The 18,352-nt window shown below is 33.9% G+C and overlaps 2 protein-coding genes across 2 annotated transcripts; one reads left to right on the top strand and one right to left on the bottom strand.

Moving 5' to 3' along the window:
• The first annotated feature begins 11,309 nt into the window (after window positions 1-11,309).
• Window positions 11,310-14,142, top strand: LOC111393673 (transcription factor MYB41-like). The gene is made up of 4 exons (XM_023019365.1): window positions 11,310-11,488; window positions 11,602-11,799; window positions 13,151-13,280; window positions 13,557-14,142. The coding sequence occupies exons 2-4, from the start codon at window positions 11,628-11,630 to the stop codon at window positions 13,924-13,926; spliced, it is 672 nt and encodes a 223-aa protein (XP_022875133.1). The 5' UTR covers window positions 11,310-11,488; window positions 11,602-11,627; the 3' UTR covers window positions 13,927-14,142.
• A 569-nt stretch (window positions 14,143-14,711) lies between these two features.
• LOC111396717 (transmembrane ascorbate ferrireductase 1-like) lies at window positions 14,712-18,098 on the bottom strand. Its single transcript, XM_023023196.1, has 4 exons — window positions 17,778-18,098; window positions 16,624-16,672; window positions 16,307-16,506; window positions 14,712-15,349 (listed from the first exon to the last, which is right to left on the bottom strand). The coding sequence occupies exons 1-4, from the start codon at window positions 18,009-18,011 to the stop codon at window positions 15,050-15,052; spliced, it is 783 nt and encodes a 260-aa protein (XP_022878964.1). The 5' UTR covers window positions 18,012-18,098; the 3' UTR covers window positions 14,712-15,049.
• Window positions 18,099-18,352: the final 254 nt, after the last annotated feature.

The raw sequence follows: 18,352 nt of genomic DNA, 5'->3' as shown, positions 1-18,352 counted from the left end.
GCACGAAATGGGCTGAGATCCATCTCTACATTTTCCATATCTACATCATTCACACTTTCATCAGTTACTACATAAAAGTGATAAAATTTTGGATGTTCATAAATGAATATAATCAAAGTATTGTATTGTAAATATATATTGCATACCCATCATTGGGGAGAAATGGTTGAAGCCAGACACTGTGCAATCTCCAGTGGCTGTATCACTGTTGAAGATAGTTTCATCTCATCATATCTTGGACAAAGTTTGGTCTTCCACTTTCCAAATTCTGGCTTCCCTTGCAAAATAACCCTATAATTGTATAAACTATCCTAGGCCTAATAGTATATATCCATTAGCTATTAATATGATGTCAGAGATGCTTCCTAATTCGTACCTTAATAAACTCGTACCAAGCAATGGCATCGGCTACAATGCGTCCAGTTTCGGGATCCAAGCCAAATCCTCTCATATTAAGCAACTGGCGAACTTCAGCATACTTTCTTTTAAGAGTCTTCAACCTTTTCCTCACATTTCTATATGAGACCATGACCCCACACCCATTGACAACCCTGTCAATTGCTTTAGACACTTGAAATGAAGTGAAACCATTGTCACTTCATTTGTGCCCAGCCAACACTTGTTCAACAAGTACAGTGATCATAAAACCATCCATTTCATCACTCCAATGTACGTGACGAGTCCTAACATTAGGATCCACTTGCGACCTACCATAGTCAATGTCATGCCCATCCGAAGTAAAGCCAGGTGGTCAGGCAAGTCGAAAAGGGCCGTAGAGCTTAGTTGATTATGTGCCATCAATGCTGTCAATTGAAAATAGAAAAGGTCAATATTAGCATAACTAGAGTGAACAACTGTATTGTTTAAATACAATCTAACAACGATATATGTTCTTCCTAGCAAAGAGATTTGCAACTATATCATAGATGCAAGTGTACATAGCCTTGGAAATAATACAACATTGCAACAGAAGAGGTATCGAAGACATTGTTAAAACAGGATAGGTATAGAAGAAACCTTCGAACGCTGAGCTATCTTCATCCTCAGTAGATTATGACAAATTCTATCACTCATACCAAACATCCGTGTAAGTGTCATTTTTCTTTTAGAATCCCAGTTTCTATGTGGGGCTATAGGAAGTTGTCGATTACGACGCCTGACAGTATTATATATTACAATTGCTTGCATAAGCATCGTCCAAAATAGACAAAGTTGTTGCCGTTAGCAATGACGTTGGTTCCATGTGGTAGCATGGTGCTTAGAACAACGTCTAAAAAGTGTCAATATGATGTAAATTATTGTTGACAATGAACAAAAAATGAAAGTGTGATTTGTACTTACAATTTCAACAATGTGTATGGTGTTATGCCTCTTGATTAGAAGTAAAGATTCTAAATCTATGGTTAAGTTGAGAAGCATACCAAGTGCTTTTTTAGACAAAATAGGGAAAATCTAATCCTAAGATCTAAGACCACCCAACAATAAACCCAGTACTTCTTCACAAAAAACTCAATGATTCTCCACGAAGTTCACTCTTTTCTCTTCTATCCAAAATCAAAGAGTCAATACTGATATTTTTATTACGTCATTCCAGATAGTAAGAAGCACCTATATTAAAAACTAATACTTCGGTTCTTGCACATCATCAGTAATAATACTTTCATATTAGGACATCAATCTCCCAAAAACTTATTGTCCATCTGAATAATAAATAATACCAATCCTTAGTCAATATACAATTTGTATATACACCACACTAACCAAGAAGAAACAAAAACAAATACAAATAAAAAAACCAACATCTAAATAAAAAATCTCAAATGAAGTATCTTCAAAGATCTGAATTAAAGAACACTGTAAAAGAAGATTGTAAAAAGATCATAAAAGTACACACCTTCATATGGAGGAGTGGTGAATGAAGTAATACTGATCTATGCATTGTATGCAAACTAGTGCACAAGAATATATCTACAGCATATATTTGTCTTGATTATGTAATTATTCCCCTTATTGTTTCTGAATGATTGCTTCCTTATATACGTGCATCTACTCACTCTCACAAGCAGAGAGAAATAGGCAAACAAGTAAACCTGAACCAGCAATCCTTAAATCTGAAATTGGGGTTTCTTGCGGGTTTTCCACTTTGGGAGCTTGTGTGTTACTCCGCTGCAATTGATGCATTTTTTCCCTTCGATTTTGCGGCTATTAATGGGATAGAGAGGGTAGGAAAAGATAATGGAGGATGTAGTGGCGTGAAAAGAAATAGAAAGGTAAAGTGGAGAGGCAGGCGTGAGAAGAAAGAGAAAGGAAAGTCAGTGTCTTTCAATTGCTTGGAAAAGGAAAAACCAGCTCACCATGGGAATCGAAATTCTTCAATTTCATGGAATAAGGGGTCACATGCTTGAAAGTCAGAAAAGTAATAGCCTAGAAAATAATTCCTATCAAACTGGCTAAAAGTTGGAAAATTGTAGGATTATTTCCATCTTCCCTGGAAAAGGTGGTCCATCAAACGGAGCCTAAGTTCTTTCACTCGATGGTCAAGATGAATATTAAAGAAACCGCATTGCTACCATGATTAAAGGGACGAATCATTTACTATATCTTTGGAAGAAATGGTCGATGAATTCTTACATTTCTATAGTGAGTTACTTGGGAAAAATTGTCTGGGTCACCCTATTATGTTGACATCTTGAAGAGTGGTTTAGTGTTATCGGAAGAGAATACTTTGGCCCTAGTTCGAGACATATCTGAGCAAAAGATCAATGATGCATTATTTAGCATCGGGATGAGAAGTCAACAGGCTGGACGGATACACTTCATGTTTCTTTAAGAAGTCATGGGATATTGTTGGTCATGAGTTCATGGGGGACGAAAGAATTCTTTGCTTCTAGTTCTCTTCTTAAGCAAACTAACCACCTGGTTATTACATTGCTTCCTAAGAGCAATCATTCTATCTCGGTGGGTGATTATAGGCCAATTGCTTATTGTAACATGTTCTATGAGGTTATTACCAAAATCCTCACCTCTCAATTAAGATCTATACTTGGGATGATTGTTGATCAATCATAAGGCTTGCCCAAGAGATTTTCAGACAATATAATCACAAGAGGATTTCTTCTAGGTGTTTTCTTAAAATTGACCTTAAGAACGCATATGATTTAATTTATTGGAAGTTTCTCAAAAGTTTGCTTCATGGTTTAAGTTACTTGGGAAAAATTGTCTGGGTCACCCTATTATGTTGACATCTTGAAGAGTGGTTTAGTGTTATCGGAAGAGAATACTTTGGCCCTAGTTCGAGACATATCTGAGCAAAAGATCAATGATGCATTATTTAGCATCGGGATGAGAAGTCAACAGGCTGGACGGATACACTTCATGTTTCTTTAAGAAGTCATGGGATATTGTTGGTCATGAGTTCATGGGGGACGAAAGAATTCTTTGCTTCTAGTTCTCTTCTTAAGCAAACTAACCACCTGGTTATTACATTGCTTCCTAAGAGCAATCATTCTATCTCGGTGGGTGATTATAGGCCAATTGCTTATTGTAACATGTTCTATGAGGTTATTACCAAAATCCTCACCTCTCAATTAAGATCTATACTTGGGATGATTGTTGATCAATCATAAGGCTTGCCCAAGAGATTTTCAGACAATATAATCACAAGAGGATTTCTTCTAGGTGTTTTCTTAAAATTGACCTTAAGAACGCATATGATTTAATTTATTGGAAGTTTCTCAAAAGTGTGCTTCATGGTTTAGAATTTCCAAATAAATTCATTGATTGTGTGTCGATCATCTTGCTTTTCCCTCTCCTGCTCTGAAAGCCCAAAATCGCTCTCGAAATTAAGCAACAAGGAAAGGAACGCAGAAATCCTATCCTTCCAGCTCTTATCCTAGGATATAGTTTTCTAGAGTAGAGATCGAACGAATAGGGGATCGGCAAATGGGGGTGAAGGAACTCTCCATAGGGGAGGAGACTTAGAGCAGACGGGAGTCTTCATGGATTCACTAAAAAAGAAAGAAAGGCTTCTTCTAGGGGACCCTCTTTCTCCTTTCTTATATGTGATTTACCATGAATATTTCTTGAGGATGATGAAACGTGCAACCAGAATAGTGAGTACAATTTTCATCCTAAATGTGGTTCCTTAAAGATTACTCATTTGGCATTTGCGGATGACATAATGCTCTTCTCTAGAGGTGAGGAAATTTTGGTGGGCAACATGATGGATTGTTTAACAAAATTTGGAGATACATCGGGCCTTAGGATGAATTTTAACAAATTTAGCTTGTACGTGACGAGTGTACAAGAGCTTGAGAACATTTATGGCTTTACAAATATGCCCAAGGGATCTATGCCTTTTAGATACTTAGTATTCCTCTAGCGAAGGAAAGGCTTAAAATCAGCTCTTATGATTCCTTTTGCAACAAAATTTTGTCTTACATCTGTACTTGGTCTAGAGCATCTTTGTCCTATGTAGGGAAAGTGGAACGTGTTAGAGTTATCCTTTAAGATGTTGAATGTTTTTGGCTCTCTATCTTCCCTTTTCTAGCTAAAGTTACTTCAAGGGTAATTAGTCTCTATCGGAATTTCATTTGGAGATCTAAGAAACCATTGGTTGCTTGGAACAACATTTTCTTACTGAAAGAAGAGGGAGGACTTGGTTTCAAGGATTTGAAATGCTAGAATTCAACCTTATCGTCAAAGTTACTTTGGAATATTTATAGGAAGAAGGACTCACTTTTGGTCAAGTGGATGAACAATGTGTACTTAAATGGTACAAATTTCTAGGAATGGATGGCCCACAAGGGGGACTCACCTCTATTTAAGAGGCTACTAAAAATCAGAGACCAGCTTGCTGGTCCGGCTAGGAGCATGCAGGTTGTTGTGAACATGCTACTGGAATGGACAGAAGTTGACGACTTTTGCATGGACAGGCTTATGAGTTTCTTAAACAAATCAGTTTAAGAGAGCATGGACAATTGAAGTTTTGAGACCGTACATTACTCCGAAACACTCCTTCACCTTTGGTTGGGAGTGTAAACCAAATTGCTTACCAAGGATAGGCCGTCATATCTCGACACTGATAACACTTGTGTTTTTTGTAGTTCGCAAAAGGAAATATGCCAACACTTGTTTTTTCGATGCCCTTTCTCCTCTCATATTTGGAAGAATATTAAGGTTTGGTTGGGCATTAAAAGAGCAATGACTATTATTGCTAGTGCATCGAAGTGGATCAAGGAGGCTAGAGGGACTTCTTGGCAAAGTAAGGTAAAAAATATTGCATTGATGTCTATCGTCTACTATATTTGGATGGCAAGAAATAGGAGAATTTTTGAGGATCTAAGACCAAATGTGGATAGTATTGTTAGACGAATCAAAACACACGTATACAAAGTTATATTTTCTTTATATCTGAATGTTTTGATTCAATTTGAGTCTTTTGCAATGGGTCTATAGAGCATATCGTTTGTACATCTTTCTTTTTATTGCCCGAGTATGCCCAGAGTAGTTGTGTGAGTCACTTGATTTTGTTTTGCCCGGGTATACGTGATGTACTTGTATATGAGTCTTTATCAATAGAATTTACATTTATCAATAAAAAAAATTATCATTTATGACTACATCTAACTTAACAAATACATTTTTAAAATATCCATAAACGACTAAGATAGCCTACATTTGTCTAATTTTGTCTAACACAACACCACCTATAGTTCAAAATGTTTGCTTCATAAAAAATTCTAGATAATCTAGATGTATGTTTTCTTTGATTTTTATTCTCTTGCATTCCACTAAATTCTTTTCAATCCGAATAAAGATTCTACTAGAGGCTAAGTGTTTTTTATTCAGTGAATCCTTGGTTCAACTTAGTTGAATCATCATGATTTTAGTATGACATTATTACAGGACAATCGATTGATGAACCACATCTGCTTACAAATATGTAAAGCATACCTACCATTCTTAAAAAAAACTACTTTCATCATCTACCCATTTGAAAAAGGAAAAAATGTATTCACTTCTCTACATAATTCATGTTGCAAATCGCCGAACCTCTATACTATTTCCAAAATACCATCACCCAAACTCCGACGGCACCACCTATTTCGAAGAGATCCATGTCATTTCCAATACACAATTTACTATACTCACTAGGGCGCTTCTCTTCATGGTCTCTTCTTCTCCAAATGGGACTGCCACCTTAGAAATGTGGAAATGGTATAGAGGTTCAGTGATTTGGCAATGATTTCAATGTTAATACGGTTTAATGGCACAAAACGTCTCTACGTTTGATACTTCTTGTGAAAAACGTCTATACGTTTGACATTTCTTGCAAAAAAATCCATACGTTTTAATTTTTTTTTTTTTTTTTTTTTGCATTTTCATCCCTATTTTCACGTTTCATTATAGAAAACGTCATTTTCATCAATTTAAAACGTAGAGACGTTTTGTGCTATTAGGCATTTTAATAATTATTTGGACTCACTTGCACTTTTTAAAATATTTAGGAGTAAGATTGTAATTTATTATTTATTTTTCATTTTTTTGGTTTTATTTAAATAGGAGGGTATTTTGATCATTTTACATTCAAAAATGGTAAAAAAAAATGACGTTTTTAGCAATGAAATATTAAAATAAGGACGAAAATGTAAAAAAAAATGAAATGTATGGACGTTTTTCGCAATAAGTGTCAAATGTAGGGACGTTTTGTGCTATTAACCCCAAAAATAATTATTCCGAAGAATGAAAGTTATTGTCACATATTGAGGTGTTAAGTGGGATCTCATGCGCAAGCTCATCGACTCGCCATTGAGCTAGATGTGCAATTTGCTTGGCTACTTTTTGCAACCATGTAGATTGCACTTGATAGCACATTGCATTAGCAAGGTGCCATCAAACCAGACATTCTCAGGCATCTAATTCTGTAAGTAATAAAATGTAGTTAATTAACCAATTTGTCTCAATTATATGTCTCAATCAGATTACGCCAGTAAGTCAAGACTTCATACAGACAGTTTTAAGCACAGTTTTGACTGGAACAGTTTAATAGATTTGTGCTCTACAAGATATAATCTATTGTTGAATTAAATAAGGATAAACACCAGATAAAACTAGCAAACCCCTAAGTGAAATATCTACGGACCCCCATGCCATGGGTAGAATAATCTACTATTAAAGAATAAAAAATACAATAGTTTCGGTATAGTAATTTACAGAATGAACTAAAACAATCAAAAGCAAATAAATAGCAACTCCCTAGTTTTCTAATTCCTTTTGACTTATTGGAGAAGTGGAATCAAACCTTCGGTCTTTACTATATCTTCACTTCACTATTATATTCGGCCACAACCACTCCTTCAATTAAGATTCACCAATCTTAACTTACGCCAAGTAGCCTGATTTTTGAGTAAGATTATATCATTCATGCTCATGTATGTTCTCTCTAAGTACGGTTGAACAGCATCATGTTTGCTTTGAGGTACTTCACTGGAATATATCAGCTGATCAGAACTCACAGGAGAAGATCAGACAACTTTAGAACATGCTACTACAGGTTCCTTGGACATAGACAAATTTTACTACAAGCATCTATTCATCCCTAGTGATTTTCTTTACTTATCTAAAGACTCCTCTAAGACACAAACGTGTCTCACCTAAAATATGGAAGTTCTAAATGGTAAGAATAATATAAATATGTTTGATATGGTCAGTAATTAAACTAGAGAAGGTTTTAATTTGTTAAAACAATTTTTGCTTCTTTTAATTATTTGATTAATCAAATCAATCCAATAAGATAAATATATGTTTATGCATATGTATAAAATATGTTTGATATGATCAATAATTAAATTAAGGAGAGTTGTGATTTGTTAAAATAATCTTTCTTTCTTTTAATTATTTGATCAATCAAAAATATTCAAGATGTTAAGCATATGTTCCTGTATATACTACTATAAGGTAGGTAAATATTGCACCTCGTTTAGGGTTTGGAAACCCTAAAAAATGCGGTCAAGAATCTGTTAACCTTTAGCACCCAATCAATCCTGACTGACTTACCTTGTTTGGACTTCATCAGTTGAACACATTTTTGGAACATGTTTTGACATATAAAAATCATTTTAATTTAAGCATGTCAATAAATAAATAATAAGTAAAACTATAAAATATATTTTACTTACAAATTCAAATTTTTAAATCTAAGTTTTATTAATATTATTTATTTATTTTGAATTTGGGGTTGATAAATAAGAAAATGGTGGTAAATCAATTTCATCATATTTCACAATTCTCTACAATATTGATAATATACCACTATTTTTAATAGTAAAAATTTATAATTATTATATAAATATTCTTTTGTTTTAAATATTTTTCAATCTCAACTTTCATTTTTATCAATTATATATATTAGTTGTAGTTTTTCTTAATTAATTTTCGACAATTCATTATGAATTATATTGAATCCATGAATCCCGATGAAGATATTAACCAATTCTTTGGTAGTTCCAATACTACTATTTACGATTTTATCTCAAGCTTGCAATGTTCCAAATTTAAAAATGGCAATACTATCGAATCGACAATCATTGAGTCTGATGATGATTTGAAAGAAGAGGTATCTACAACGAGATAAGAGAAGGCAAAAGCTGCCGAGCTTACTTCTGAATATTGGAAACATTTCACCAAATAAAATAAAATAATAATAATAATAATAATAATAATAAATGAAAAATAATGATTAAGAATCAAGAGCGCATGATGAAAGCATATTGTAATTATTGTGAAAAGGACTTTGTAGGAAACTAAAAATTGACAATACCCTATATAGTTGTCATTACAAAATATGTCTCATTCGTATAGGATTTTATAGACGGTGACATGCTCAAGTACTTCAATTTCGTTTAGATAAATTAGGATCTTCTGGAGTAGCTCTTGCAAACCAGATTTATAACCAAGAAATGACGAGGGACTACATGAAAATATTCATAGCCATTGCCAAGTTTCCTCTGTCCACATTAGAAGAAGTATACTCGACGAAATTCATATATCTTCAATCTAGATACAAACCTACTATCTTCATAAAGATGCTATAAACATATCATATAAGAGCACAAATTATTGACAATTCAAGAAATTATAGCGTTTGTTAAGTACTAGTATAATTATTATCTACATGAATGCCACATTAGCCATAAAACAGCCCGTCCAAGTGTCATGGAATGAACATTTACACCTCGATCGCCTTGGCGTGTTGGAACAGAAAAAGTGCCTCAGTCGTCGAAGTGCCTCTAAGTAAAGGACCATGCAGAACTTAATCTCTTAGGTGAAAACGTGAATTGGAGGCTCGATTCACTATAAGGCTATGGACTTTGCAGTTACCTCGGAATACCCTCCGATATGGACGGAAACCTTGGGCGAATTCTGATGGATTATACTTGGACTTCGGTGTGCTAAACCCATGCATGCATACAATGTCACAACCTCAACAAGGTTTGAAAATAGAACTTAATTCATGACTTCCAATAAAATAAAATAAAATAATGAATAATGACTAAAATGCCATTAAAATCGCCTGTAAATAGGATCATTGCACAATAGAACAGGGTTGTAAATCTAACATGCAAACTTCGATTCTTAAAAATGCCTAGGATCAAAATAAGATACGGAATCGAATCTCTCGAAAATCGAAACACTATCTCCGATCAAGAAGCACTTTCAAGTCAAAATACTTTGCGAAAATTATATTCTTAAAATATGCTGCCAAATATGGTAGAAATATTGATCTACCACTACCGTCTTATATTATTTCGTCGTTTCTTGATGATGATGATCTATGAACCTGTTTAAGTACGAGTACTTCAAGAAGTTCCATCATTTTTCATCTTTCTTCTTGTACTACTACCATACAAAATGATCACTATTGGGTTAGCTAAATATTCTTTGTACCATAGTCTTAGTGTGTGAAACCGAGATGGGATATTAATTTTGATCTTCTTAAATGGTGATGAATGAATGAAAAACAACATACGATATTAACTTTGATGGCACGTGATCGACTAACGTCTTTGATGTCAATTGCAATATCAGATGGTAGAGTTCTATCACACAAAATAAGTCAATTTAAGATATATTTGATACACTAATGTGCTTGAAATATTGAAAAAATGTAGAATATCAAATACATGACAAGATGGTTAGTGCAATTTCTGAAGATTTCAATAATTATAATAATCACTGATTTTTTGACACACTAAGCTTTACATTTATTATTTTACATTGATATTTCATTTTATTTTCTAAAACAATAAAATTTACACAAAATATTCACTTTGTAAAATTTTAATTCCGTCTACATATTGTAGTCGGTATGCCAGGATAAAGGAATATAATTTTTTCCAATCTTATAATTATTTTGACAAAATAAATTTATTTATGATCACCATTTTCTCATAATTTCATTATGCTTCAGAGAGATGGGGAGAGGGGGGGAGGGGGGGTAAAAATACAATTTTAAATTAAAAAGTACACTAGCCATGAGTGGGTTACTAGCCGACCCGCCCATTATTTGCATTCCTAGTTACATTAAAAATGAAGGTGTTCATTGATAAATCTAATCAAATTCAATGTTCATAGTTAAATGTCAATTTTGTTGGCAAAACTCTCACGTTCTCCTCTAAAAGAAAGCTAGCGTATTCCTTTCGAACACCTAAGAAAACCGAAAGTCTTGAAAAGTCCCAAAAATGTTGTGAAACAGAAAAAGCGAAACCACGCTACACTCACACTCAAATTGAGTAAGCTCCTTGTACAGGGGAGATTACCAGGGAGATAGATGGCGTCTATGCATAGGCTGGGATGAAACTGTTTTTTGTCAAAGGTTTAATGAATGTTTGTGGCCCCTATGATTCTCCATGGCAATTCTTTTTGTGCATATGTAGCGGGGTTCAATAGACTTTGGAACTTTTGGGAGGGAGGGACTAGAATGTGAACGTACTGGTGGATCCAGGCATAGGCTCGACGTGCTATAGTCCGTGTCCGCCCCTTAAAATGTCTACTTATCTAATTTTTTTTTTAAAAGATAAATCCATCTATACTTGTATTGTAGCCCGTGTCCAAACTCAAGGCCAGATCCACTACAGTTACATCTATAATAATAGTCAAAATGCATGGTAAAATTTCTCACCTTAAGTTAAAAGTTTATTAACATGGTGCAGAGAAATAAATATATAAAGAGAGTACAACGATATAATGCACATAAACAAAAGAAGGAAAAAAAAGGAAAAATTTGGGCGTGTTGTGGACGACTGTGATAACAGTTTCTAATATTGTGAAAATGCATTTATAATCTTGAGATTCGTCTGTTGGGACCTTTCTTATCAATACATATATATATCATATACAATCCCTCTTCATTTTCTGGGATTACGTTTTCTTGTGCAATTCTCTTGAAAAACCTGTTTTGAAGTGCTCTTGCTGCATTTTTTCCTGGGTATATCATCCATCTCTACTAAGCAACTTAGACTCTTGCAAATATCTTGTTCACTTATTCTGGGATTACATTTCTTGTTCAATTTTGTCGTAAAAAAAGTGTTTTTTATGCAGTTTTTTTGTTGGCTTTTCTTACAAGAATGGGAAACAAGAGAGAGAAAGAGGAAGGAGAGAAAAAGAAATGGAGAAAACCATGCTGTGAGAAAGAGAGAGTGAGAAAAGGTGCATGGACTCCTCAAGAAGACAAAATTCTTGTCGATTTCATCACAAAGAATGGCCATGGCACTTGGCGAGATCTCCCTAAACACACAGGTTTAAATTACTTTTTCTTACTTCCCAATAAATATAAGTAACTTTTTTTCAGTAAATTGATTATAGAACTTTCATATCCTTTAGTCTAATTTTCCAGACTTAAATGACCATGCTGGTTTTTCTTTTATTTCTTTCATTATGAATTCTTAGAGCTCTCAAATTTAGATGGTCAATGCTAAAAAATAAATTTCAAGAAACTCTTTATTTTAACTTTTTAAATTAAGAGTGAATTTTACTCTTCAAATTTGGAAATCTAACATTTCCAAGAGACTCTTTATTTATAAAGAGCACTTTATACATAATAAAAATTATAATGAAAGAATAAATTTTTTTATGCACTCCAGCAATACTCTCTATTTTTGCTCTTTATTTTTTTTCAATGAATATTTATTGATTTCGTCTCATCTTCTCATTCAGCACAATTTTTTTATATGTTAATGGTCAATCAATTCAAATGTGATTTGAAATAATTTAGATCGTAGAGTATTGATATTTGTAAATTATTATATACAATCATTGTTAATTCAAAATAAAGAATGAATTTAACTCTCCAAATTAGGAGCCAAACCCACTTTTTATTTTAAAAAGTTAAAATAGTGAGTTTCTTGAACTTATTTCTAAGCATTGACTCTAAAATAAAGAATATTTTGTATTTAAAGTGTCACTTGAAAATGCTCTAAATCTACTCTCTACTTCTTAATTAAGAATGGTTGCATTTAATAAGTTACATATTTCAATATTGTACTTTTTGCATTATTCAAATCATAATTGAATTGATTGGTTATTGACATGGAAAAATAGTATGTTAATTAAAAATTGAAGAGAATTGAAATAAAAAAATAAAGGGTCAAAATACAAAGCATTGTTAGGGTGTGTAAAAATATATACTCTCTACTTTTAAAGATGCTCCCTATTGTATATAAGATTTTTTTTTTTTTTAATAAATAAAGAGTTTTTTTAGATATATTGTTAATCGGGAAAAAAAATTAGAATAATTTTAAAAGGATTCTGATGGAAGGTTTTTAATGCCACTACTAACAAGAAAAGAGGTGCTTAAAACTAGTAATAATGGCAGTCTTTATCTCCTAAAAATAAGATGGTCTGCCTTTAAAAAGTGGGGTAATTGCCAGATTATTGAAAACTGTACATTTATCACATCGACTGGGATCACTCTCTTGGGTATATTGATGTTCTATATATGTATTAGGTCGGATAATAGTCAGTAGTTGTCATATCTTCAAACTGAATAAGGATTCTAAATGATGAATATGGTGAAAGTGACCACATTTTACCTGGAGCTTTGCCTCTTTGAGAACTAAGGGGGATTTCTTGATTATGTGACAATTCTTAGGTCTCCTTCGGTGTGGAAAGAGTTGTCGTCTTCGTTGGGCAAACTATCTTCGACCAGACATTAAACGAGGCCCCCTTAGTCCCGAGGAAGAGAATACTATTATTCATCTTCAGGGCATGCTCGGTAACAAGTAATTAATTTTGTGTTGTCTCTTCTTTTACGTACCTTTATATCGACAAAGGGCCTATTATATTGTACAAGGTTACTTTGTATCTATACAAATCTTTAGCCCTTCAAATTTTGCCTACATATGCATCTTCATGAATACGATGAGGCACACTACAATTGGTGGTGGGAGATAATGATGGATCCCCAAACTGATTACAATTATTGGTAATTAGTGTGCTATATATATACACACTTCACCCAAAAAATTAATGTTCTACTGATTCATAATTTCCTTCAGATGGGCTGCTATTGCTTCTCATTTACCTGGAAGAAAGGATAATGACATTAAGAATTTGTGGCACTCGCACTTGAAGAAGCATTTCAGCAGCAAATGCAGTCATCCTCCGGCCTCTTCTGAGATGGTTATGAAATTAGACTCCCCATCGGAGTGGGAGAATGTCAGAGTTGAGGCTAAGTCGAGTTTTTCTGCCAATGCATTGCTTCTGAATAATCAGTCATCGGTATATAAATCTGATCAAGGCGACTATTTCATCCGTCTGCGGAATTCTGAGCTTGGAAAGTCGTTTCAAAACATTAAAGAAAATGTAGAACCCATTAACTGCAAGACCAGAGCAGAAGATATGACAACAGCTTACTCAGACTTGTAGAAATCATATGAGATTCATGATTCCTCTGATGCCATGTTGAAGCTACTACTAGGTTTCCCAGTCGGGGGAAATGATACGGAATTCCTACAAGGACAAATTGAGGATGTCTAGTCTAGTAATATGTTGAGAAATATTCATTTTAATAAATAGTTGATTGCTAAAATAAGCAGTTTTCACCTGAAGACTAAAATTGGATTTGCTCATAAGAAATTACTACTCTACATGTCCTCCCAAGATAACATGTCACAGGCTTTTCTATTTCAAGCACCGTCAAATAACTCCAAATTCCGTACTCGCGACAAAGATCCATTAAGAATTGACATCCTGCTGGTTTCTGGGACCTTTTCAGTTTATATGGCAGCAATGCTTGTGCTTATATTCATCATTATTAGGCATTCTTGTAATCGTACCAAACAAGCCCTCAATGTCCAAGATTGCCTCATATAAGCAACCTGAATAAGATTGCTACCAGATTAATTCTTACTTATTTGGTGAGCTCCAATGGATTCTCTGTTTGGTCATATTCAGATGATTTTCCTCTCTACTTTCCTATCCATTTTACAAGTTTGGACTTCAGCTAAGCTTAAAAAACGCATAACAAAGTTGTATGAATATGCGTGCGCGCGCACACACACCCCAACTCACCAGCTGATTTTGAAACGAACAATTTAAATAGCAAATGAATATTTTATTTAAAAAATAAAACAAAATTTTTTGATTGTAACGGCAGGAAAATGTCATATCTTTTATTAATATACATGTTTCAACAAAAAACGCGAAGAAAATGAGAAAGTAATTGCAGAATAATTAGAAGTAATACAACTTCTATGTATCGAAATACATATGTACTCACAGCCAGAGATCTTACACCCTTCTAGTACACATGAACTTCGAACCAAGTGCAAATTGGGTAAAGAAAAGAAAAGCAAAAACAAAAACAAAAACAAAGCAGCTGTAGATGAGCAGAATAATTAGAAGTAATACAACTTCTATGTATCGAAATACATATGTACTCACAGTGAGAGATCTTACACCCTTCTAGTACACAAGAACTTCGAACCAAGTGCAAATAGGGTAAAGAAAAGAAAAGCAAAAACCAAAAACAAAGCAGCTGTAGATGACATTATATAGCTGAGTAACCGTATTCATCTTCTTGAGGAGGCTGAGAAAGAATTGTCAAGAACACGAATACCCCAAACAAGATGGTGACAATGGCTGTGAAATTGACTAGGAAGGCCTCCGAGCCATATTTTGCAACACCAGAGTTCTGGAGGAATGTTAGCTTTTCGAGGTATCCTAGTGTAGCAGTGCCAACTGCTAAAATGTACACAAAAAGGCCAAACAGAACGTGCCATGGGAGTGACTGGCTTCTAATTGTAGTTGCACCCCCGGGGTAGAAGAAAATGAGGAAACCATAAATCCACTGCAAATTAGAATAACATTAGAATAGGAGATTAAGAAGAGAAATAGAAACAACTAAATAAAGTTAGTTTTATGGAATCGAAGAATGGTAGAGGTCTTTATTTAAGGGGTTGCAATAAAGCCTTCTAAAATAGGATAGATTACCTCAATATGAAAAATGCAAAAACTTGGTGAGCAAAGCCCATTAATTACTTGCCAATGGAATATGCTTCAAGGACTGAACATAAGTCTAAGGTTTAATATGGCTTGCTGCAAATTAATGGACTTGCTCTGTGATAAACCAATGTTCAGAAAGATAAAGATGCGTTGTTTCAAGAAATCAATGGGAATTCCAGCTTCATTATTATTCAGCTTGTTTGCACTCGATAAACAATTTGACGATGCAATAAAAGACATATAGAACATAAGTGATAAGGTATCTTTTAGCGAGGCAAGATTCATAGACATTTATAGCATCTCCAAGAGACTATTTATTAATAAAAAGAGCATCTTATGAATTATAAAAAGTAACTTTAAATTTCGAGAGTCAAATTTTTTATGCACTCAAACAAAGCTTTCTATTTTGGTTCTTTATTATGTTTTTCTCAACAAATATTTCTTGATTTCTCCTCATATTTTAATTTAACATAATTTTTTTTACGTCAATGGCCAATCAATTTAAATATGATTTGAATAGTTTAAGAAATAGAGTATAGAAATCTATGATTTATTAAAGGCAACATTGTATATTAAGAATGTAGAGTGAGTTTGGCTCTAAATTTGGAGAGCCAAACCCCTTTTTAAAATAGAGTGTCTCTCAGAGCTTGTTTTTAAGCATTGTCTCTCTAAAATAATTATCATTTTGTATTAAAGAGTCCATTGAAGATGCTCTTCTTAAGCAATACAAAACACTTAAGTTCCAAATAAGTATTATATTTGGCCAGAGTCAAATGAAGTGTATACATAATTAAAGAAGTACCTGAATGCCATAGAGAATAATAACACCAATTCCAAGCCAAGAGTGCAAACTGTATAAATTGGCAATATTGCTTTCGTTGTGAAACTTGAATGCTGTGTAAATTCCAATTATGCCGAGTATGAGAGCAATAGCATGCAAAACTAGATGTATTAGTTTCTTCTCCGGCTTCTTCAATGGGAGGCATTTGTAACTCATAATGGCTGCATATAGGGAATCCAGAGAGAGTGAGAGAGAGAGTAAAGAAAATCATAAATTCAGATTTAAGGCTAAATGTTCATTAAATTTGTAACTATAACTTAGGACATTGTTTCAATTACCTTCACCTCCAATGATGACAAATCCTATAAGCATTAAGACAGGATGAATCTGGGAACAAAAGAAAATAATAAGATAATAAATCCGCAGAAAGACAATGACCACCTTATATGAACCCTACTTGTAAGTTGTAAGTTATAACAGATTAGAACCAAGAAATTCCTATGTAAGAATTTTTTTTCTTAGTCATTACAGAAGTATATTATACAGATATTCAACATAAAATCAAAATTTCCAAATGCTAGGAATTAGCCAATGATCTGGAAGAAGATGCTGAGCTTCTAGTGATTTCACACATGATCCTATAACTCGCTTGTTATATGAATGATCTCATAATTCTTATTACTTCTTTGAGTAAAATATCCCTCAAACCTTTAAAATGCTCTTGCAAAGAGTTCAAACTGATCCAGTTAATGCACAGGTGTACTTATCAGCAATTAAGACCTTTCTGCCACACTCAACCTTCTTCTAAGACTTATTCATTTTAAGGATAAGGTCCGAAAATGACAGTGATTTGTCTTTTTGCATAAGTCAGGAAGTGTGTAGATTTGGGACATTAAATTCTGGAAAAAATGCCATCAAGAAGGAGGGTAAAAAAAATGAAGAAGATAGATATGAAAGAACCAAATAACCAGGAAACTACCTTAGGCCCTAAAGCTGTGTGGTAACTTTTGCTTCCACTTTCCAATTAAATTAGCACAGCACTTTGAATTCTAGTCCTAGGGGGTTAGACAAAAAACTAGAAGCGAACTATGAGGTGCAAGAGCAACAGCGGCTTCGAGAAGAAATGCAAAACAAGATCCAACCATTTCAATCCATAAGTTAAGAAAACATAATTGAAACAAGTTTTTTCCGAAGAACGAGGTAGACGGAGGTTAAAATCCTTGTCCTTAACTGAAATATTGCAATAACTATACGGTAATGGTAAGACTGTAAGATCATAACGTTTACTACCCTCAATTCATATAAACAATGTTATCAAAATTTCCTGAATTCAATTTCAGTAAACGCCACATCAGAACAAAAGCAATAAATATAAATCCAACCCAGGCTATAAACAAATTGATATGCATCAAAAGCAATTTCAATCAGAGACATGAATAAAAAGCTACAAAATTCAAGAAATAAAAGCGAATCAGCAAAGAGGAGGGCTTACATTAAAGATGAGATTTTTATTTGGGGCTTCCCATGCTAAACCTCCCCTGAAGCTGATACACCAAATAAGCACCAAAATTGCACCTACTACGGCCAAAAAGTGAGCCACAAAAGAAAACGGCATCGCCTTCATCCCTATCGCCATCTTTTTTAACCTCTCTTTAGTTTCTTCTTCTGGGACTCTCTGTGAGTCGTCGTCTCCCCACGAATTTTTCTTATACTTGTGATTTATCATTTTCTCATGGACTCATGGGGCTGCTGCTCGTGATTCGTGAGTGTAATCGAACCGTTGGATGAAGATTATCCTGCATTGATTTGGGGCAGTGGACACGTGTTTAGCTATCATTGGTACATAATGAAGACAAAAAAATTCCAAATCAACGTGCTTTATGTGCCCCGTTAGATTGCCATTTTCGTAAGAATGACAGAAAAATTCGAAAGTCAACGTGTAGCATTTGCCCTTTATGAAAACCGTTCATGTAAGCTGTTACCAACCATTGGGGATTGTGTATGTAACTCACTATGGGTTGGTGGCATCGATCTAGCAAAAATAAATCGAATTAATTGTTCCAATGG

The sequence above is a fragment of the Olea europaea genome, chromosome 1 (genome assembly GCF_002742605.1).
Source record: "Olea europaea var. sylvestris chromosome 1, O_europaea_v1, whole genome shotgun sequence".
NCBI classification, from domain to species: Eukaryota; Viridiplantae; Streptophyta; class Magnoliopsida; order Lamiales; family Oleaceae; genus Olea; species Olea europaea.
This window is presented reverse-complemented; position numbering and strand designations above follow the sequence as displayed.